This window comes from Elaeis guineensis, chromosome 12 (assembly GCF_000442705.2).
Source record: "Elaeis guineensis isolate ETL-2024a chromosome 12, EG11, whole genome shotgun sequence".
NCBI lineage: Eukaryota > Viridiplantae > Streptophyta > Magnoliopsida > Arecales > Arecaceae > Elaeis > Elaeis guineensis.
Window position 1 is genome coordinate 21704870 of NC_026004.2, and position 24451 is coordinate 21729320.

The 24451-nt window shown below is 35.0% G+C and overlaps 1 protein-coding gene across 1 annotated transcript; it reads right to left on the reverse strand.

The window, feature by feature from the left end:
- Positions 1-262: 262 nt before the first annotated feature.
- LOC105054813 (polycomb group protein EMF2B-like) lies at positions 263-3222 on the reverse strand. The gene is made up of 5 exons (XM_073246391.1): positions 3187-3222; positions 1870-1953; positions 1478-1557; positions 833-922; positions 263-386 (listed from the first exon to the last, which is right to left on the reverse strand). Exons 1-5 carry the CDS (start codon positions 3220-3222, stop codon positions 263-265), a joined length of 414 nt encoding a protein of 137 aa, XP_073102492.1.
- Positions 3223-24451: the final 21229 nt, after the last annotated feature.

Sequence of the window (24451 nt, forward strand, 5' to 3'; positions counted from 1 at the left end):
ATCCCACGCAAAAAAAAAAAAAAAAAAAAAAAATCCTCCCCATCCTTTACTGGGGATTTGGAGTTTCTTGAGATGGATGTTTTCTTTGGAAGTTGTCTAGGCTGGTGTCTGCTGAGGCAGTAGGGTGTATCTTTTCAGAATTTAGTTTTGGAGTCTCTCCCCCTCTAAATGTACCCAAAGGAATGAAAGGGGCATGGAAATACCAAATAAGGTGGCTTCAGTTGCAGAAATGACCACCCTAATTAGCAAATCATATAGTTCCTCAGCTTTGCTTAGGATCTGAGTTCTTATTCTGAAATCCTTCAAGAATTAAATTGCAATTGTTCATGATTTGTGCATCCAAGAGAGAATGATTCCAAAGTTTAATCATTATTAATCTCCAACACCTGATCATGCCACAAAAGATTGTCAATATAGGTTGTTAGCTAAAATTTAATCAATTTTGATAAATCGGTTTATTTAGTAATAAAAGGGAAAATAACTACATGTTGATAAAGGCTATCTGGAAATATACATTTTGTGCACAGAGAGTATAACTAAAACATAGTAGAAAAAGTAGCAGTCCTTTTAATAGAACCTTCATGAATTAGCTGGTCCAAGTTGCAATTGATAATGCACAGATGCAACTGGGCCAAGAATTCCATCCATGCAAAGACCAGCAGAAAAGATGTTAATACAATTTAAAGCATAAGAATATTCATGTAAAGAAGAAGTTTTCCAGAAGTGAAAACTCTCATAGCACAGAGAGGGGAAGGAGAAAAAGGAATCAGGAGAAATATGCAAGCATATGCATGCATTTTTGCTAGCAGAACATCACAGAATAGAATCCTACCATAGCAAACCAGGAGCTTGTACAAGGCCTTGCCCATGAAGCTGGGAGAATGCCTCACATGCCCATGGAATGTGACCATCTGCTACAACCCTGCAAAGAACCATTTGTAGCCATTAGAACTAAAGTTGGTGTAACATTAACAAAAGGAAGCAAAATTATGACACACACACACAGTGAGAGAGAGAGAACATATCTAAACAAAATAAAATTCCTCTATAAGATATATATATATATATATATATATATATATATATATATATATATATATATATATATATATATATATATATCAAGTGACTTGTAAAGAGGTTAACTTTACTTAATGTTCTTCAATGATATATGACATTAACCAAAATTGAACTTTATGCCATTCAGATTTTTCGCATTTGAAATGACATCAGCTATTAATATTCACCTTTCATGGAGCTTGGACAGTAGTTCAAAATTTGCTAGATCATTCAATAACAAAAGGAGGTGCATTTTTTTATTAATTTGCAGTACTTAACTTAAGCAAACAAAAGAATGTAAATTAAAAAATTAACAAAAAGGAAGTTTGGCTTGCTATCAATTTTCACACCCTTAATTTACCAAAACAGGATTCACGCAAAAGAAAATTAATGAAATTTGAAGCAGATAAAGCACAACCTTTGTCTCCTCACAAATGAATTCCAGAGGTGCATAATTTGCTTCTTGTCTTTTGTCATCTTAACAAACTCATCAAGCATCTGCATAATGTGGTGGGCATCATGATCAATATAACATCTTCATATGATGTTGTAAGAAATACTGAAAGAATAGCTTGCTAAATTTGATATCTGCAAAGATTCAGTGTTACATGCAACCAGACTTTAATTTGATAATAAGAATTTTAAGCCAAGCTGAAAACAGAAGGCACTCTAAAGATGATGACTCAGCAATCAAACAAGCAAATAAAAATATCCAGAAATGCCGAATAATATATCTCTTCTATGTTGTATGTAATAAAATTCTAAGATAAGAAAAGTGAAGAGGAATACTATGTAATCATCATATCTTACCATTCTGTCTTCAATATCAGCAACGCCATTATCCATTTCATCTTCACTGTCCCGATCTGATAGTACTTCCTCCAATGCCTTTGGCTTCAAACACGAGAAACATATCAATCACTAACCAATTTATACGGGTCTAAGAAAATTAAGAATCTATGATTGAAGAATTTTTCATAAATAGAAAAATTAGAATAGAATGTTGAAAAGAGTTAAATAAGAAAAAAAAATAATCTCAATAAACTTAGGAAATAAAGCTTGACTTCATTATATTTCAGCTAGGTATTTGACCATATTAACAGATAGAAATGTTTCAAACATAAAATGAATAACAATATAAGATTAGAAATCACATATAGCGACTAATAAAAGCTTGACAGGAAGTGATAAAAGTCACTTAATCAGTAGCATATGGTAAAGCAATTGAGAATGCATAAACACAAACTCACAGCCTTCACAGTCCAATGTCATCTATCACCGAGCAACTTCCCACTCTTCAATAGCCATAAGCCAGTTCATTTTTTTGGAGACTACCTTACAATTAACCATGACTAGTCCGTGCTAACCTTGTCAGCCTTTTTTTTGCAGGAAAAAATAAAAGACTCGTCAGCCTATTAGTATTGTAATCCTGGTGATACTTATCAGATATCGTAAATCTCTGTTTTAATGAAACTAAATCTGTCAGATATCGTAAATTCCTATTTTGATGAAAACCAAATCTGACCAATACAGTAAATCTCTATTGGTGAAAACTAAATCATGAAAATCAAATCACAATTAAAAACATCCTAAATTGACCCAATGTATATTCTTTTTATATACCTATTTTTATTTCTTTTTTATTCTTTCCTGGAGTCTATTTATATGATGTAAACCATGTACAAAAAAAATCAATCAATACAATTGAATTCCACTCTCTCTTCATATTTTGTCATGGTACCAGAGCTATTCATCCCTTTTTTTCTTTAATCCTAGCCGTGGGATTCATTTCTTATCCATCTCTCTTTCATCCTGACCGTGGATCATTCCTCATCTTCCTTATTCTTGCATCACCTATTTGTGAGAGTTCTTGCAACCTCTCACCTTTTACAATCCATCAATGGCCACTAAAGATTTGAGAGAATCTTCTCAACTTGTGAAGGTCATTCTTGATAGGACCAATTATTCATTTTGATCTCAACAAATGATCAGTTTTTTGAAGAGAAGGAAGCTGTAGAGATATGTCACAGGTGACATTCCCCAACCAACAAGAAAAGTTGATGAAACTGACGAAGCCCTTGCTACTAGACTGGATGATTGGGATAGCAACAATCACAAGATTATCACGTAGATCTCAAACACGTCAAGCATCAATATTGCCATGGAATTTGGCAAATATGAAACAACAAAAGAAGTTTGGGATCATCTTCGTGCAAAGTATATAGCTCCTGATCCAGCTCGAAAATATAAGTTAAAACAGGACTTACTTTCTCTTCGTCAAACTATAGGTCAATCAGTTGCAGACTTCTATTCCCGCATGTCTACACTATGGCAGCAATTGGATCAAATGGATCCAAAACTCAAAAACAAGGAAGATATGATGGAATATGAAAAACATCGAGACACCGATAGACTTCTCGAACTCTTGATGGTGTTTTCATCGGAGTTTGAGTCTGTCTGTGCCTTAATACTTCACAGAGATTCTCTGTCGTCTCTCTCCAGTGCTTTGAATGAACTTCTTTCTGAAGAAACACGCAAGGGCCTTCTATCATCAAATCAACATCATCAAGAAGCAGTGCTGTTTGCTAGGAATAGGACCAATACCCCTTCATCAAAAGGCACTGGTTCCTTTCCCTGTTGACTAGATGGCAAAGTTGACTGGAGCAAAGTTGAATGTTACTTCTGCCATGAGTTTGGACATACTGCAACCAAGTGTCCCAAGAAAAATAAAGGCTCACTTGCTCCAACATGACCACCACAACCAACTGTAGCTATAGCGACAACATCAGATACATTAAACAATGAGTCTGATCATAAGGGATCCACTTCTACATTTACGACTGCTGAAGTTGAGGATATTCTTATTAAAGCCCTTGCACGTCAGGGTAATATTAATTCTTCTTCTGCTTCTGTCTTATCTGCCAACACAGGTAACTCTTGGATTCTTGATAGTGGAGCTTCTAATCATATGACATTTGACGCTATTTGTTTTTCAACAAAAACGCCCATTCCTCATTTCACCAATATACTTACTGCATGTGGAAATAATCTTACTCCTAGTCATATAGGATATGTCAACATACCTTCACACTTATCTGTACCCAATGTTTATCATGTTCCCAATTTATCTATGAACTTGCTATCTGTCGGTCAACTTATTGAGAATGGTTTTGAATACATTTTTTCTAACCATGGTTGTCAGGTATGAGAGCAACAGTCGAAGAAGGCCATTGGGATTGGCCGTAAAGTGGATCGATTTTTCAAGATTGTGTGGCTATACACTCCTCAACATTCAATGGTCACTTCATCAGGAACAACTTCTCATCTTTGGCATCTTAGATTAGGTCATGTATCCACCTCTTATTTGAATAAACTCATTTCTGATGGATTATTAGGTAGCATTACGAACAAAAATATTGATTGTATCCATTGCAAACTTGAAAAATTATCTGCATTACCTTTTAATAATAGCATCCACAGTTCTACTACACCTTTTGATCTCGTACACTTAGATGTTTGGAGGCCATCTCGTGATCCCACTATGGGTGGATCTAGATATTATATTATTTTCATTGATGATTTTTTTCGCTATATATGGATCTACTTGCTCAAATCTCGTTCAGAAGTAGTTCTCCAATATAAACATTTTGCAAAGATGGTCTATACCTAATTTTCAAAAAGGATCAAAGTCTTTTGTTCAGATTCTGGGAGAGAATACTTGTCAAATGAGTTCTGTAACTTTCTGTCTTCTGAGGGGACAATCTCTCAATTATCTTTCCCTCACACTCCCCAACAGAATGGTATTGCAGAAAGAAAACATAGACACATTATTGAAATCACTCACACCCTTCTTTTATCTTCAGGACTTCCAAAATATTTTTGGGAAGAAACTATGCTAACTGTTATTTATCTTATAAATCGGCTCCCAAGTACTAGTATAGAAATGATCTCTCTTTTCTTTAAGTTATTTGGCAAACATCCAACATACAATCATCTTAGATCCTTTGGGTGCACTTGTTTTGTTCTACTTCCTCCAAATGAAAAAGATAAACTTTTTGCTTGTTCCAACTTATATATCTTCTTAGGTTATGGAATAGAACAAAAAAGTTATCGATGTTTCGATCCCAAAGCCAATCGCTTGCACATCTCACGAAATGTGATTTTTTGGGAACACATTCTTTTTACAAAGCTCTTTGATTTCAACTCTCAACAACCATCTCAGCCTGCAATGCTTAAAGTAGATGACAGTATCTTTACAGATGATAATCCACTATAGACTAATCCTACTGAGACCCTCACGACTATTGCACCAGTACCTCCAACTTCAACAATTGAATGACGATACCTTCAATGACAACGTACATCTAATGTACGTCTCACTGGGTATGACACCTCTTTCATTTCCACTTTGCTCTCTTATCGTGAGCCTAAATCCTACCTAGAAGCATCCACTAATCCTCTTTGGCAGAAAGCTATTAAGGAAGAATTGAATGCCCTTGCTCAAAACCATACATGAGACCTTACAGAATTACCTCCACATAAAACAGCTATTGGATGTAAGTGGATCTTTAAGATCAAAACTCATTCAAATGGATCTATTGAGCGTTACAAAGCTCGTCTAGTGGCGAAAGGCTACAATCAGGAACATGGCATTGACTATGAAGAAACTTTCGCTCCAGTTGCCAGGCTGACATCTGTTCGAACCTTCCTTGCAGTAGCTTCCGTACGACAATGGAAGCTTCATCAGATGGATGTTAAAAATGTATTTCTTTATGGCCATCTTGAGGAAGAGATATATATGACCCCACCACCTGGAGTATCTCACCAACCTAATGAAGTATGTCATCTTTGTCCAGCACTATATGGGCTTAAACAGGCACGAAGAGCATGGTTCTCCAAGTTCAGCTCTATCATTTCATCTTTTAGCTTTGCTCAAAGCTCATATGATCCTGCATTATTTATTCAGAAAACTGACAAAGGCATCATCTTATTACTTTTTTATGTTGATGACATGGTCATAACAGGAGATGACTCTAAGGGTATCTTGAAACTGAAGGCTTCACTGTATAGCAAATTTGAAATGAAAGATTTGGGCTCTCTTGGCTATTTTTTAGGCCTTAAAGTCACTACTCAATCCTCCGACCTAATTCTTTCTCAAATTAAATATGCTTCTGATCTCATAACTCGTGCAGGATTAACTGATGATAAAACAGCCGCAACACCTTTAGAGGTTAATGTCAAACTTGGTACAAATGATGGAAAACTTTTTAACAATCCTACACTCAATAGAGAACTTGTTGGTGGGTTAATATATCTGACCACAACTCATCCTGATATAGCTCATGCAGTTCATGTTGTTCGTCAATTCATGGCCAAACCTCACACTGGTCACTATACAGCAGTTCTTCGTATCATTCGCTACTTAAAGGGTCATCTTTTTCAGAGCATTTTTTTACCACGCACATCTAATTTTTAGTTACATGCTTATAGTGATGCAGACTGGACTGGCGACATCAATGATCGACGATCTACAACCGGCTATTGCATCCTTCTTGGTGATTCCCTAATCTCATGGAGAAGTAAGAAGCAAGCAACTGTCTCTCGCTCCAGCACCGAAGTAGAATATCGAGCTCTTGCTGATATTGTCTCTGAAATCATCTGACTTCATTTGCTGGTATCTGAAATGGGGGTTCCTCAAGATCGATCAACTTTATTATTTTGTGATAACAAGAATGCCGTTCAAATTGCTCATAATGAAGTCTTTCATGAATGCACAAAGCATATTGACATTAATTGCCACTTCACTCATCAGTATGTTCGTCAAGGAACTGTCACGCTCAGCCATATCTCTTCTTCGGATTAACTTGCTGACTTATTCACAAAACAACATCCTGGCTCTCGACTTTCTACATTATATTCCAAACTCAATATGGTTTCTTGCTAAAACCCATCTTGAGTTTGCGGGGAGGGGGGGTGTCAGATATCGTAAATCCCTATTTTGGTGAAACCAAACCTGTCAGATATCATAAATCCCTATTTTGGTGAAAATCAAATCTGACCAATATAGTAAATTTCTATTGGTAAAAATCAAATTACAATTAAAACCATTCTAAATTGGTCTAATATATATTCTTTTTATATACCTTTTTTTATTTCTTTTTTATTCTTTTCTGGAGTCTATTTATATGATATAAATCATGTACAAAAAAAAAATCAATCAATACAATTGAATTCCACTTTCTCTTTATATTTTGTCAATACCATCTTATAGAAACCTTTGGTCTCGCTTAGACATACCAAAGGAATTAGATGACACTAGCATTTCCATTAGGTCATGTTTGGTTCCACAAGTTGCATCAATTATCAATGATGTTCCTGTGGCTGCTTCTGCTACTTTTTTTTAAGGAACACAAGCTCACAGTACCCCTCAAAGGTACCAAAACTTTTTGCATTGGCACCTGCAACTTCTACCACGTCATACTTGTTTTCCATGTATTGCAACCCTGGTTATTGAAACTGCTACCATAGGTATTTCTGATCACCATCTCAACTTTTCTATGGTTTTTCTTGTTTCCTTGATTCTTGGTGCCTGGAATCTTCTACCTAGGGCGATCAATCTGATTCACTCTACTCGGATCTTTAACCCGCACCCACTTCCTAAGCATTTCAATGTTGCTAAAATATTTGCTTCCCCACAATGACACCATCACCTGGTCACAGTTCTGGCAACTAAGCCCCAAACAATACCACCATGGCTTAGTTGCTTTGGTTCTTCTTGGTGTTGTTGAGGTTATGCATTACAAGTATCATTCTAACAAAACTTAGCAAATTAATTGCTAGAATGCCTCTCCTATGATCTACTAATTGATGGATTTATTATTACCTAATGACTGGTCCACCTTTATCATTGCAAATTGTTTGAGCATGATTCATCTCAAGTTTCAAAGAGGAACAGTCATATATAGCCCATATACAATTTGTATAGAAACTAGAAAGTCTCAAGTACCCTTTCTGACGTGCAAATCTTAAGCCGGTTCACTTGTATACGTTCGCATGGATTGCACCAAGGTTGGAAAACTCATGACCTAATTGAGCCATCATGTTCTAAGGCTAGAAGTCAAAGTTTCAAGTGACTTGAATAGTATTAGTGGGGAAAAGCAAGCAACTAGAAATACACTTGAGCTTGGCTGATCCTGTCATGATTTGGATCTGTCAAGACTCAGATGTAGAGTCAAAATACTAGTCAACAAGCTAACAAACATACTGACAATTTGTATGAGCAAAAATGTTGATCTGAGTTAAGCATCTAAGTTTCATTTAAACCACAATGTTCCAAGTGCTTAAGCAGCTCCAATCACTAAGTTGATGACTGCCTACTCACCACCAGATGCTACATTCACCTAGCAACTTCAAGCACTATATACGCCCTATCGAACAACTTACTTCGCAAAACTATAGCTATTTGCACATTTTAAATCATATTATCAACAATCAAACAATAAATTTATTTATGATTCATATTATTCATCTTAACAAATTAATAGTAATATGTCACTCAACAAGTTATGATAACTCCGGGCCTCTGTGCATTGGCGCATAAATGAGCCCATGTGTTGTCCTTATGAAGGAACGAAAGGTTTCCACTCATCATAGATCCTTGATAACTTTTCTGCCAGTTGCTTCCTTATTTGCTCATCAAGAAGCTCTTCCTTGTTCCTCACATCTTCTCCCTCTTTATTTCTATGACTCTTTTCTCTCTTCTTCCCACTCTTCATACTCTTGTTTTCTTCCTTTCTTCCCTCCACATTCCTTTCACGATCAAATCTTCCTCTTTTACCTTTTAAATTTCATTGTCAAATCTATTTTACATTTCCCCCCTTTCTATTCTTCCTCCACCACTCTCTCTTAAGCTCCTTCCTCCTGTTCTTTTTCCCCATTTGTTGGTACTTGGTAGTATTTTATACCGCTTTCTTTAACTTCCATTTTTTTTGTGTTCTTTCTCATTTTCTGTCTACTTCACTATTTATCCCAATCAAAATGAAACCATTCTATTTTTCTTTTCTAATTCTTTTTATTAAAGTTTCTTTGACCCCCTTCTCTTACTACCTCCATTTCCTTTTTTTCTTTTTTCCCTTTTCCCTCACCTAGGTCCTCTTCCTTTATCACCCTTTTCTCTGTTTGCTTCTCATCCCCCCTCCAACTTGCTGTTAGAAAAGAATGACTACTTTTGTCATTAGAAAGCCCACCTCAGCTCAGCACATGGCATTTTCTAGGAGTTAGAGGAGTACCTAAGCAGTTTCTTTGTTCATTATAACAATTTTTCTCAGGATTTCACTCATTAAGATAACCAATAGAAGTAGTACTTTCGCATTAAATAATATACAAAAAAATTGCTACACCTTAAAAATTTTTTCTTGTGATGAACGATGAGACTCCAGTGTTGTAATTATAAGATTCCAACCATTTTTTGGTGATTTGCGCTATCAAGGCCCTCCAAAATACTAAAGCATTTACTTTAAATTCTTGTTCAGAAGAGGAAATATTTGTAGTTATCCTCCAATAGTCTACTTTGTAGAAGGAAAAAAGGAATCTGGGCACTTTGTTTGTGTATTAAAAAAGTTATATATTGAATGAAAGTTTTTTTTTTTTTTTTTTAAATTATGCTATAGTTTGTCAGACGGCCACATTGATGTGCTAGAGAAACTACCCCCATTTGACCCTTGGCATGACTTCTGGAGCTCATGAAAAAAGAGAAGCAAATGTGATTGCTATGAATCAAGGATTGCACCGGCCAATGCGAAAGGGGACCAACTGGTCCTGGAATGCACCTGTGACCTTCATGTGCTTAGAAGAGGCGCATCCCGTGGTACCAACTGATAGCAAGCAAGACATGACCTGCACCAATAACCTTGCCCAATACCAACTGGGATGAGATCAAAATGGCACCTGGTCCTTTTTCCTTTTGTTTTTGTCATTCAAACAAAGAGGATAAAAAAAAAAAGGAATAAAGAAGGTGAGGGGAGAAACAGAAGCTAACATCCAACAAATATCTGCATCATAAAAACAATGACGAACCCTAAAGCCTCATCTAAACTTAATATATGACCTAAAGAAACCCTAAACAAGCATAAATTGAAGAAATTAGTAAAAGAAAAAAGTTTCCCAGGAGATCGCAAGATCGTCAATCTCCCCCCTAATTATTCTTCCTCCATCGGTTACTTCTTTCATCAATCTTTTTCTTCTCTGCCCCTCTCTATCTCGGTCTCTTTTATCTCCATTTCTTTGTTAGGCTTGCTGCCCTCTATTTTGGCCATTGGATCCATGATTGTAGTGCTTGCTGGAGCCTAGGTAAGACTCTGATCTCTTCTCCTGGGCTTTCTTTCACTTGATCCTCTTTTTTATGGTTGAAACCTGATAATGGATCATTGAAAAATAGCCTCGAAATAACTTTCTTATTCCTTTTTTTTTTTCCGGTCTTGCTGCCCTTTGTGGTAGTTATCTTTATGACGGAAGCTGGATCGGATACGGATTGGATACCACTATATCCAAATCCATATTTGTTTTGTCTAACGAATACAAATACGAATACAGATACTATTCGGATGTAAAAATTTATATTCTTATTTGTTCTAAATGGATACGAATAAAATTTGAAAACTGAAAGTATGGATATAATTACAGATATTACTTAGATAATTAAATTTTATAACTATAAAATCAAAAATATTACTAAATAGATGATAAATCAAGTGAATAATATATTTATATAATTATATATTTATCTTAGCAATTAATAAGTACTATGTAAAATTATATAGGATTATATATAGATTCGAATATTTGGATATGGATTGGATAGTGGTCTATCCATATCCATATCCATTTTTCTTTGATGGATATGGATACAGATATAGATATTAGTCGAATCTTAAAATTTCTATCCATATCCAAATTGATTCGGATATGAAAATGAATCTGGACGGATAGTATTCATACCACTTTCACCCTTAGCTATCTTTATCTCACCATGCTCTTGTGATCGGTATGCTCATCTGACATGATCATAGTCGGGCCACTATACCCTCCCCCCTCTTCCCTTTGAGTAAAGGGTGGGCACATGCCCTCCATTTTGCTAGAAAGAAGAAAGAAAAAAAGAGAGAAGAAAAAAAAAAAGAAAAAGAAAATGATCCCCTCCATCGGTTGATCTTCCCCCTCCACTTGACCTATACATCTCATTTGAAGATCTTATTTTTCTCAATGTACCCTCGATTGGACTCTGATTGAGAATCCTAGGCCGGCATTATGGAGACTGCTTGGATTGATCTTTTCCTTTTACTTCCCCTATTTGCATCTAAAACCAAGTCAAGTCCATTATGGTTTCCTAGAACTTCTTATTTCATAATTAGATTATATAGTGCATAAAGATTAATTTGTCTTTTAAAATAATCTTTGATAGGTCAAGCTAATTTGCCCATTTGATCAAGCAATATTCGGGCAAACTAAGATAAGCGACCTTGACATGATTCTTACTGATTTTGAATTACTAGTCAATTTCAATAAATAATAGAAATATAAATTTAAATTCTATTGATATTATTAGCTCTGTATTTTTTAAAAAATTATGATCAAGCATATTATTGTCAAATAATCCATGTTTTTATAAAATTACCTTATACTACTCATGTGTGAACAATTTCTCAATTATGAAAAGTATATTTTGGTACTAGAATGATGTATATGATCCAATTATGGATTATAAATTTTATGAAAATCATTGAATTGCTCTAAATTTATTTAATATTTTATTCATATATAATTTAAGAAATTATGTTTTAAGAAAATATGACCTATAGAAATATGATTGAAGAAATAAGATCATAAGCTGTCAGATAGCTATGACTGCCTCTATTGGGGTAAATCGGCACCTTGAAGTTAGCATCCAATTAAAATGATCCTTTGCCAATGGGTTAAAATTCATAATGAAAATGAATAATAAAATCTTTTCAATTACAAAAATAATCCTTTCATGAATTATAGTGAGCATAGCACAAAAAATCTATGAGCATTATTATTATTAATATTAAAAAATAATATGGCTAAATGATAAGTACTTGATGACTATGATTGTTTTTATATTATTCTTGAATTCATTTTTATAGACATGCATGATTAATGCAGATATGATTGGATTGCTGCTATATAGTTTGTTATATTATTATAACTATGAAATGCTTTATTTTACAATAAAAGTTATCTTCCAAATGATGCATCAAATTATATAAAATTTATATTTGATCCAATGAAATGGTGCATAGTTACTTACTGAGCTTTGTAGCTCATCCTTTTCTTTATTTTTTTTAGATGAGTAAGTCTACTAAGAGCAGGAAGGGATATATTAAGCAACTTCAAGATAATAAGCTACAAAGTAAATAGCAAGCTAATAAATAGTTTATAACTATGAAATAATAAGCTTATAGCTTTGAAGATTTATGTTAGATGCTCTATATCCATATTTCGTAATAAATAGAAATAAACTTTGCATCATATTTATTATTGTATGATCATTCATAAAGATTATCTTTTTGAGCTTTGTGTTGGTATAGATGACACCCATAGTAGCCCAGCCATGTCATATTCCGAATTTGGGGTGTGACACTCGGATAACAATCCAATCATATATACATCAATCATGTAGGTCTGTAAAAAAATGAATTTAAGTATGATATAAATCAAATCGTAATCATAAAGTACTTACATTATTTAACCATATTTTTTTTAATAATGATCATAGATTTCTCATGCTACAGTCACTATAACCCTGATAGGGTGATGTTCACAATTGATAGGATTTTATTATTTATCTTCGTTACCAACTTTAACCCATTGACAAAGAGCCATTTTTGTTGGATGCTAGCTCCAGAGTGTCAATTTAACCCAATACGGACGGTCATGGCTATCTGAGAGCTTTTCATTTTATTTCTTCAATCATATTTTTTTTAAGTCATATTTTTTTAAAATATAATTTCTTAAATCATACATGAATAAAATATTAAATAAAATTAGAGTAATTCAACTATTTTCATGAAACTTATAATTCATAGTTGGATTATATATATCACTCTAGTATCAAAATATACTTTTTATGATTGAAAAATTATTCACACATGAATAGCATAAGGCGATGCTATAAAAATATGGATCATTTGACAATAATATGCTTGATCATAAATTTTTTCAAAAAATGTAGAGCTAATAATATTAATATAATTAAATTTATATTTTTATTATTTATGAAAATTGACTAGCAATTCAAAATCAGTAAGAATCATGTCAAGGTCACTTACCTTAGTTCGTTCGGATATTGCTAGATCAAATGGGCAAATCAGCTTGACCTATCAAAGATTATTTTAAAAGACAAATTAATCTTTATACACTATGTAGAAATTTAATTATGAAATAAGTTCTAAGAAATCATAATAGACTTGACTTGGTTTTAGATACAAATCAGGGATGTAGAAGGAAAAGATCAATCCAAGTAGTCTCTATAATGCCAGCTTAGGATTCTCAATCAGGATGAGGGTACATTGAGAAGAATAAGATCTTCAAGTAAGATCTACAAGTCAGATAGAGGGGAAAGATCAACTATTAGATAGGATCTTTTTTTTTTTTTTTTTGGTTCTCTCTCTCTCTCCCTCCCTCTCTTTCTTTCTTCTTTCTAGCAAAACAGGGGGCACGAGGCCACCCTTTACTAGAATAGGGGAAGAGGGGGAAGGGCACAGTGGTTCGACTATGGTCATGTTTGGTGGGTGCACCGATTACAACAAGATAATGACGTGAAGATGGCTACCATGGAGGGTAGCAGAGTCGGAAAAGAGAAGAATAAGGAAGTTATTTTGAGGCTATTTTTCAATGATCTATTATAGAATTTCAACCACAAAAACGAAGATCAAGTGAAGGAAGGAAAGCACTAGGAAAGAGATCAAAATCTTACTTAGGCTCGAATGGACATTGCAATCATAAACCCGATGCCCAAAATAGGGCACAGCAAACCTAACAAAGAACTGGAGATAGGGAGAGAGACAGAGACATATAGAGAGGGAAGAGAAGAAGAAGATTGATGGCCAAAGCAACTAGTAGAAGGAGAATAAATAAGGGGAGGAGATCAATAATCTTGCGATCTCCTCACACACATCTTTCAAAAATGGGTGAGAGAAAATTGATACTAGTAGGTGGAGAATCCATCGAAACAGGAGTGGGGAGACAAGGGTCATGATGGCCGTGGTATCTCTTTCCTCAATTTTTTTTGATAGTGATTCTATCAGCCAAATCATCATACCAAAGAATCATACTCGGTTTCTTATTTTTTTTTTTTACTTATTTTTATTTTTTTTCATTTTTATCGTGATTCAACCGAATCATCCAATCCATTGTAATTTTTCTTTCTTTTCTTATTATGATTCTGCTAGCCAAAATAGTTGAGAAGAGAAAGAAATCATTCTTGATTTTATTTATTTATTTATTCATCTATTTATTATTATTTTCTATCTATATCACGATCCATCCAAATCAACCAGTCTATCATAATTTTTCTTTCTTTCTTTATCATGATTATGCCAGTCAAAATAATCGAGGAGAGAAAGAAATCATACTTAATTTTCTTTCTTTCTTTCATTTGTGTTGACCGGTCATCACGAAAAAGAGATGCATAGGAGGCAAAAAAATTTGGGTTTTGAGAAATTAGGAAGTAAAAGATAAACTCTCCTCAACATCATAATACCTAAAGAGAGTTGGACATATTCTCTTTTCTTAATGTAAATGTAAATGGCCCAAACTTGAAGTGACATCTTTATAATTTTCCCTAATTCCTATAAAGTTCTTGCATTAAAGGACATATTGCAACTAATGATCAAAACAATGACTTATATTCAACTAAAAGTTAATTCCATCAATCTATTTTTATTAAACAGAGTGCTAGAGACCTATACACATGTATAGGAAAAAAATATTCGTTGCAATGGTGATACCACGTCAAATCTATAACAAACCAATGAAAATTTTTATATTTTATCGGTTGCTGTATATTTCATCGGTTCCTGTAGATAATACCCTACACTACCTCCTTGTATTTCATTTATTTCCGACTGTTGATTTGTTTGTTACAATGGTGATGTGGTATCACCGTTGCAATGAAAATTTACTTCATGTATAGACTAAAGACTCATTCACGATGGTCTACACACCTCTCTCAATTAACTATAATTAATGCTTCTTACCAAAAAAAAAAAACTATAATTAATGCTTACCCTCCCTTCTTCAATGAAAGTGGCCAATCAAGACTAGATTCCAACTACTTAACTTATCAAGAATTTTTTATCAAAATAATATTATTTTTTAAAAAAATATCGAAATAATGTCGTTTCAAAACTATTTACCAAAATATTGCTCAAAACAAAGTCGTCTTATGATAGAGCAACTTTATGTGCTGACTTACCATGATCTACGTCATGTGGAAGGAGGAGTCAGCAAGTAGAGACCTATCCTATGGAAGAACAACTTATAGAGTCGCCCTACCATACGGCTACTTAGGTGCTGGAAACAAAAAAAAAATCTCACTAATCCTTCCACGTGCAGTGTGGGAGGGAAGTTCTCGCATCGGGGACTGAGAGGGAGAGGGAGGGGTTCTCACACTGGGGAGGGAGAGGGGGGGGTTCTCGCACTGGGGACTGAGAGGGAGGTTAGGGGCGCGCAAGGAGGGGTGGCGGGGATAACTTCTGGAGAGAGGGGAGAGAGGGGCTCTTTTTTTTTCGCCTAATTGACGGAGAGAGGGGAGAGAAGGATTTAGTCAAAAGGGTTAATGAGATTTTTTTTTTTTGGTTTCCAGCACCTAAGTTGCTGTGTGGTAGGACGACTCTATAAGTCGCTTTTCCATAGGATGGATCTCCGATTGCTGACTCCTCCTTCCATATGGCATGGATTGTGGTAAGTCAGCACATAAAGTCGCCCTATCATAGGACGATCTTGTTTTGAGCAGTATTTTGATAAATACTTTTGAAATGATATTATTTTGATAATTTTTTTAAAAAATAATATTATTTTGATAAAAAATTCATTTATCAATCCTTCTCTTTCATTCATCGAAAGCCTAAAAGCCTTCTTCAAAAACAAACCCTATACCTACGAAAAAGAAGCCACCATACTCTCTCGATATAACTTACATTATTCGCTATTAGTACAGACTTATTAGTCATCTTGTGCTTTCAAAGATTCATGACTTTGAATTTTTTTTTTTTGGCCTGTGGGTAAGGGGAACAAACTCGACGATAATGACTTGACCAAGAGATCTTGACTTGATCATTTTGCTTGTACTCTTCGTCATGTTAGAAAGAAGCCATTGTTTCACTTGTTCTTTTAGATGCCTACCTCATGGATATGTTTTAATGCATAAAAGATGTGTAGATTAAAAATGAAAATGGCTAGATTGTTAGGATCCCTCGTTTCTTTTCAAAGCATTTGGTGATTTAAGATCAGTGAAGAAACACCTTAGAGATTGGTGGATTTATTAGTTACTATTTTCTTGCAAAGATATAGATGAAAAAAATAGAAGATTGTTCAAGATTGAACCATCATTGGAAGAGGAAGTATTAGACGAGTTTCAAAACCATCAAGTTATGATACAGTCTTTTGCAATTCATGGCCAAAAATATTTGTACCCTTAAAGTTATTGTGCGTAAAAGCTTGATTTTTTTGGTATTGATTTTTATATTTTATTTCGACGGTATATAAATGAATGAGCTCAGCTATCTTTCTTTAAGGAATAAAAGATCTATGATAACCTTAATCAGTATTAACTTCTATGGACCCTGTGACTTCATATTCAAGTTAATTTATTTCTCATCTAAATCTGCCTCCATCCTATCAAGCTTTGTTCTAAGATTTGTATTAACCAGTGATTGCATGATATAGGGCACAAGATTTGTAGATTAGAGCTCTTATAAGAAACTGACTTACGTTGCCATTACCAACTGCAATATTAATAGGGACAAGATCAACAATTTTTTTCCATACTTGTTTCTCATCTAAATTTACCTCCATTCTACCAGGTTTCGCTCTTGGTGTCACACCCCGAACCCAACACCCGGATCGGATACGTGATGGCCGCACACTCCTTAGAGCAAGCCCTAAAGAATATGCAAGGCCAAAATAAATCATTACAACCTTAACATCCATAACAATTAATTTCAAATATAATTCATAAAATCTTGCATAATTACAATTTAAATTTTTTTCAATTCTCTGATCAGATACTATGACACTCTATTTATCCTTCTGCTCACCTGTAAATCCAAGCCATAGCCAATCTAAATCATCCTGTAACTCTGAAAAGAAAAGAAAGATGAAGGGGTATGAGCTTTACAGCCCAGTAAGAATTCCCATATCACACTGATATAGTAATATAGTCTGAAAATAAAGAATAGCAATAAAATATAAAATCTCATGTTCAATGTCCAGAATAATACAAACATTCATAAATTTGCTGTCTTGTCAAAATAGATGCATCATCATATGTTAACAGGTGAAATACTTTTGTTCAACAATTGTTTCATGCCTTATCTTTCATTTCTCTTTTCATAATCACATGATTTTTAACATTTTCTTTCTGGCTCTGGACTATCCAAGTCTATACCTCAGTCATCATCTGGATCGAATCCACTTTAAAAAGTCTTTCAAGACTGTCCCAGGATGAGCTCCTGGCTGGCTGTCCCACGTACCAAAGCCCGTGAGAGGCTGTCCCAGGCATAAGCTCCTGGCGGGCTGTCCCAGGCATGAGCTCCTGGCCAGCTGATCCACCTGTAAGCCAGTGGGGGCTGTCCCAGGCATAAGCTCCTGGCCGGCTGTCCCAGGCATAAGCTCCTGGCGGGCTGTTCCATATGACAAGGCTAGTCCATACCATACATCTCTTTCTTTTTCATTTAATCATTATGTATTGATTTCATCAAATCAATTCTATCTTGCATTATGATCAATTCAGATATGTCATATCCATATAATCATGCCATCAATCTCTGATACATATATATTGACATAATATACTCATGCTCAAATCAAATAACAGTATCTCAGGTATAATAAATTCATCGATCTTAAATCCGACGATGCAAAACCAATGATGCAAGACCAACAGTAAAATAGCATATATATAATAGTGATCATGTACAGAGATTCTTACCTTTACCGGTGACTGATCCAAACACAGAAATCAATGTTCTTCTTTGATTTATGAATTCTTTAACAAAATATTCCACTTGATATCATTTGCAGACAATCATCTCTTCATAACCCTGATCAATATAAAAATCACATATATGGAGAAAATTACCGATAATTGATCCTAATACACAGATCGAGAATCTCTCTTAGGATTAATCAAAATTAGGATTTATTTAAGTATCTGGATCCTCCACTAATCCATAAAACTTTTAGAGAGAGAAAATCCATGAAGAGAGAGAAAATTCTAGAGAGAGAAAGTAGAGAGAGAAAGTGGAGAGAGAAACCTTCGTATCCTTCCGATGAGGCACTCATGATCGAGATCATCAGAGGTCCTATCAGGATGACTCAATATGAATCAAGTGTTACAATTTCAAATAGGATCGGACTGGGATCAGATCTACCACACGAATTTCGGAGCAATCTCAGATCATCTTATTTTCATCTCAATTTTATCCTAGGATCCGTGATGAAATCAGAGAGAGGGTAGAAAGATTCTAGAGAGACAAAATCCATAAAGAAAGAGAAAAGTCTAGAGAGAGAATCTAGAGAGAGAAAATATAGAGAGAGAAGGTAGAGAGAGGAGAGAGAAAAGAGAGAGAAAGAAGAGAGAAAAAGGAGAGAGAGGAAAATTCTCTCTCTTCTTCTTCTTTTATTTTATTTTATTTTATTTTATTTTATTTTTATTCTTTTATTTTTCTTTTTTTTCTTTTTCTTTTCTTTTTCTTTTTCCTTTTTCTTTTCTTTTTCTTTTCTTCTTCTTCTTCCTTTCTTCTTTTCTTCCCGCGGCCACCCTTGGCTGAAATAGGGGAAGACCGTGAGGTCCCCCCCTCGGTGGCTCGGGCTCCGACGGCTTGGCCGGAGATTCAACAACGGCCGGCGATGGGGTTCGGCCGGCGGCTTTTTTTTTTTTTTTTTTTCGAAAAACAGGGGATCCGTCCCCTTTCTTCATGAACTCCGACCATTGACCGGTCGCCGATGGCAAAAGCTTTCAGGGAAGGAAGAGAGATATATGGGAGTCCGGTCTCGGGGATGGGACGCCGCAACTGGCAGCGCCGGTGGCCGAAAAAGAGAGGGAAGAGTTCGGCCGAAACAGAGCAAAAGCAGGGGTCATTTTATTCATGAATTTTTCGGTGATCCCGAAGGCCGGCGGAAGTGCACGAAGCCATGGAAAGGATGGGAAGGAAGAGAGGAAAGAGGAGAAGGGCTTACCTCCGACTCCGGTGAGGTCTCCGGCGAGTATTTGAGATGAACACGATGAGAACATCCGCGGCTTCAACGAAAAAATTCGAGAAAAATAAAAGAAAAATCCGATGCTCGTCGTGACCAATCTTAGAGGGAAGGAGAGGGGGTTTTATAGGATGTAGGGGAGGTCGAATCCGCCTCGGATTCAACCTCTCCATCGGTGATTTGGGTGGAAGAAGACTCCCTGCGGAAGTCTTCTTCATTCTTTTTTTTTTTTTTTTTTACTTTGGGCTTTTTTTGGGCTGATTTGGGCCGGGGTGTTACATTCTCCCCCCTTCAAATAATTTTATCCTCGAAATTAAGTTATGTTGTTGAGATATATTTCAAGGTATACATTCTTCATATCATTCTCAAGCTTACAATAATGTCATATATATTATTTATTTCTCATGATCTTGTTATAACAAAATTATTTGAAATTTTAAACTCATCCCTTCTTATTGATTGCTCAACTTTTTGAAGAACTGTAACATTTTGGACTTGTATTAATATACCACCTTTATTTGTCTAATACATTTCACTCGAAATTTATAATTATCTCAGACTATCTATGATAGAAAAATAAATAAAGATCAAACATCGGGCACTCTTCACAATCATCAATTTCTTTCTTCTCTTGACCTTCCAACAAATTTTATATGTAGACTCTCATCTTAAGAAAAATCTCAATCTTCCATATCAGTTCGAGTAACAATATTAAATTTTAAAAAAAATATGAGATTTATGTCAGGACATTCTAAGTTTGAACTGATAACAGAACTATCAAGCTGTTAATAAACTTGAGATATCTAGAATTTTTTTGGCATTATCTACAATGAAGCAACCTACTAACAAAAATTATCTGACTATGATCAGATTAAAATCATTCTTTATTTACAACTAATGAATTCCATAATATCTTCGGAATCAAAGAATTAATATTCTAATCAATTTAACCCACCATGCTTTTGCTGCGCACTTTGATCTTAATTTATCAAATTATATAAGTCTATCAAGATAAAAATATCATATATGTTAGATCAATCCAGGATAGATCCAACCTTCAAATTTCATATAAGACTTAGGATAAAATTTTAAGTTTCTTTATCTTTACTACTTTTGGGCATAGCATATTAAATCTTAATCCACTTTCTATGTTTGAAATTATTGCATAAGTTTCATCACTCTTCAAGAATCCGACATGTCTAGAATTAATTGAAGTTAATCTTAGATTTACCTTACAATCATTTAGATAATTTCTAAATCAATCTTCCTTTTTAAAAGAATTAATTTCTAACTTGACAAACTAGAAGAGCTCAAGCCAACATCCTTAAGTAGAATCAACTTGATTATTTTCTATAGAGCTCCCTTCATCACAACCCTTAATATTAATCGATAAATCTATAATTTTTTTTTTCTAAGATTGAGTTTCATATATGATTGTCTTATAGGTTCAATGCTCAAAAATATTTCTCTCTCATATGATGTAATTTCTTCTTAGACCAAACCCTAATTAACTTTTTTTGATAAGTCCAAAATTCATAATGTTCAGACAATTATCATTGGAATTAAAAGAAAAATCATGATCTTCAATCATATAAGTTTTACATTCTAAAATCCTCTAGTATACTCAACATAACTTATCAATACCTCCCACTTTATTCCAAGGTCAACTCTTTTCATACTTAGGTTACCCTTATTAATTGAAATTTAAGATATAACTCGTCAATTCTATTATAAATATCACATGTCACTTATGCATAAATTTCATCTTAATATCTATTGATTCGAAATCTAATTACTGAATCATTTATTTTATGTCTGTCATATTCCTTATGATCATAACCTAAGTTTAAATATTACTAAAATTATAATTTCAATTAATTATAATCTTAAGCTTAAATATCACTTAAATCATATTCTCTAATGATCATAACCTAAATTGTAATATCATTCTATCATACCTTTAATAATCATAATCTTAAACTCTGATTTTATCAATCATACTTTATTGATTATAATCTCAAGTTTTGATATCACTTATATGACAATCCCTAGTGACCTTAAACTTTCTGTCATATCCTAATCACTTGTATCATTGTCTCCAAATAAACGTAACCTAAGCTCTAAGCTCAGATGCCACTCTGTCACATTCTACTGATCTTACATAAAGTTTTAATATCTCTTCATAATCTCTAGTGATCTTAAACCTAAGCTTTGATATTATTCTATCTCATCCTATTCATTTATATCGTAATCTCCAATGATCATAACCTAAGCTCTAATATCACTCTGTAATATTCTAATCACTTATATCATAATCCCTAATGATCATAACCTATGCTCTGATACCATTCTGTCACGCCCCGAACCCAACACCCGGGTCAGATACGTGATGGCCACACACTCCTTAGAGCAAGCCCTAAAGAATATGCAAGGCCAAAATAAATCATTACAACCTTAACATCCATAACAATTAATTTCAAATATAATTCATAAAACCTTGCATAATTACAATTTAAATTTTCTTCAATTCTCTGATCAGATACTATGACACTCTATTTATCCTTCTGCTCACCCGTAAATCCAAGCCATAGCCAATCTAAATCATCCTGTAACTCTGAAAAGAAAAGAAAGATGAAGGGGTATGAGCTTTACAGCCCAGTAAGAATTTCCATATCACATTGATATAGTAATATAGTCTGAAAATAAAGAATAGCAATAAAATATAAAATCTCATGTTCAATGTCCAGAATAATGCAAACATTCATAAATTTGCTGTCTTGTCAAAATAGATGCATCATCATATGTTAACAGGTGAAACACTTTTGTTCAACAATTGTTTCATGCCTTATCTTTCATTTCTCTTTTCATAATCACATGATTTTTAACATTTTCTTTCTGGCTCTGGACTATCCAAGTCTATACCTCAGTCATCATCCGGATCGAATCCACTTTAAAAAGTCTTTCAAGACTGTCCCAAGATGAGCTCCTGGCCGGCTGTCCCACGTACCAAAGCCCGTGAGAGGCTGTCCCAGGCATAAGCTCCTGGCAGGCTGTCCCAGGCATGAGCTCCTGGCCGGCTGATCCACCTGTAAGCCAGTGGGGGCTGTCCCAGGCATAAGCTCCTGGCCGGCTGTCTTAGGCATAAGCTCCTGACGGGCTGTTCTATATGACAAGGCTAGTCCATACCATACATCTCTTTCTTTTTCATTTAATCATTATGTATTGATTTCATCAAATCAATTCTATCTTGCATTATGATCAATTCAGATATGTCATATCCATATAATCATGCCATCAATCTCTGATACATATATATTGACATAATATACTCATGCTCAAATCAAATAACAGTATCTCAGGTATAATAAATTCATCGATCTCAAATCCGACGATGCAAAACCAATGATGCAAGACCAACAGTAAAATAGCATATATATAATAGTGATCATGTACAGAGATTCTTACCTTTACCGGTGACTGATCCAAATACAGAAATCAATGTTCTTCTTTGATTTATGAATTCTTTAACAAAATATTCCACTCGATATCATTTGCAGACAATCATCTCTTCATAACCCTGATCAATATAAAAATCACATATATGGAGAAAATTACCGATAATTGATCCTAATACACAGATCGAGAATCTCTCTTAGAATTAATCAAAATTAGGATTTATTTAAGTATCTGGATCCTCCACTAATCCATAAAACTTCTAGAGAGAGAAAATCCATGAAGAGAGAGAAAATTCTAGAGAGAGAAAGTAGAGAGAGAAAGTGGAGAGAGAAATCTTCGTATCCTTCCGATGAGGCACTCATGATCGAGATCATCAGAGGTCCTATCAGGATGACTCAATATGAATCAAGTGTTACAATTTCAAATAGGATCGGACTGGGATCAGATCTACCACACGAATTTCGGAGCAATCTCAGATCATCTTATTTTCATCTCAATTTTATCCTAGGGTCCGTGATGAAATCAGAGAGAGGGTAGAAAGATTCTAGAGAGACAAAATCCATAAAGAAAGAGAAAAATCTAGAGAGAGAATCTAGAGAGAGAAGGTAGAGAGAGGAGAGAGAAAAGAGAGAGAAAGAAGAGAGAAAAAGGAGAGAGAGGAAAATTCTCTCTCTTCTTCTTCTTTATTTTATTTTATTTTATTTTATTTTTATTCTTTTCTTTTCTTTTTCTTTTTTTCCTTTTTCTTTTCTTTTTCTTTTTCCTTTTTCTTTTCTTTTTTCTTTTCTTCTTCTTCTTCCTTTCTTCTTTTCTTCCCGCGGCCACCCTTGGCTGAAACAGGGGAAGACCGTGAGGTCCCCCCCTCGGTGGCTCGGGCTCCGGCGGCTTGGCCGGAGATCCAACAACGGCCGGCGATGGGGTTCGGCCGGCGGCTCTTTTTTTTTTTTTTTCGAAAAACAGGGGATCCGTCCTCTTTTTTCATGAACTCCGACCATTGACCGGTCGCCGGCGGCCAAAACTTTCAGGGAAGGAAGAGAGATATATGGGAGTCCGGTCTCGGGGATGGGACGCCGCAACCGGCGGCGCCGGTGGCCGGAAAAGAGAGGGAAGAGTTCAGCCGAAACAGAGCAAAAGCAGGGGTCATTTTATTCATGAATTTTTCGGTGATCCCGAAGGCCGACGGAAGTGCACGAAGCCATGGAAAGGATGGGAAGGAAGAGAGGAAAGAGGAGAAGGGCTTACCTCCGACTCCGGTGAGGTCTCCGGCGAGTATTCGAGATGAACACGATGAGGACATCCGCGGCTTCAACGGAAAAATTCGAGAAAAATAAAAGAAAAATCCGGTGCTCGTCGTGACCAACCTTAGAGGGAAGGAGAGGGGGTTTTATAGGATGTAGGGGAGGTCGAATCCGCCTTGGATTCAACCTCTCCATCGGTGATT

Bases quoted from the DNA above. Each gene is read 5' to 3' on its own strand.
- LOC105054813 (XM_073246391.1), bottom strand. From the start codon at position 3,222: ATGGCAATATTGATGCTTGACGTGTTTGAGATCTAC. The intron at 1,954-3,186 runs GTGATAATCTTG...TCGTGTTTGAAG, and splicing joins TTGACGTGTTTGAGATCTAC to CCAAAGGCATTGGAGGAAGT. The intron at 387-832 runs GTAGGATTCTAT...TGGCATGATCAG, and splicing joins CAAGCTCCTGGTTTGCTATG to GTGTTGGAGATTAATAATGA.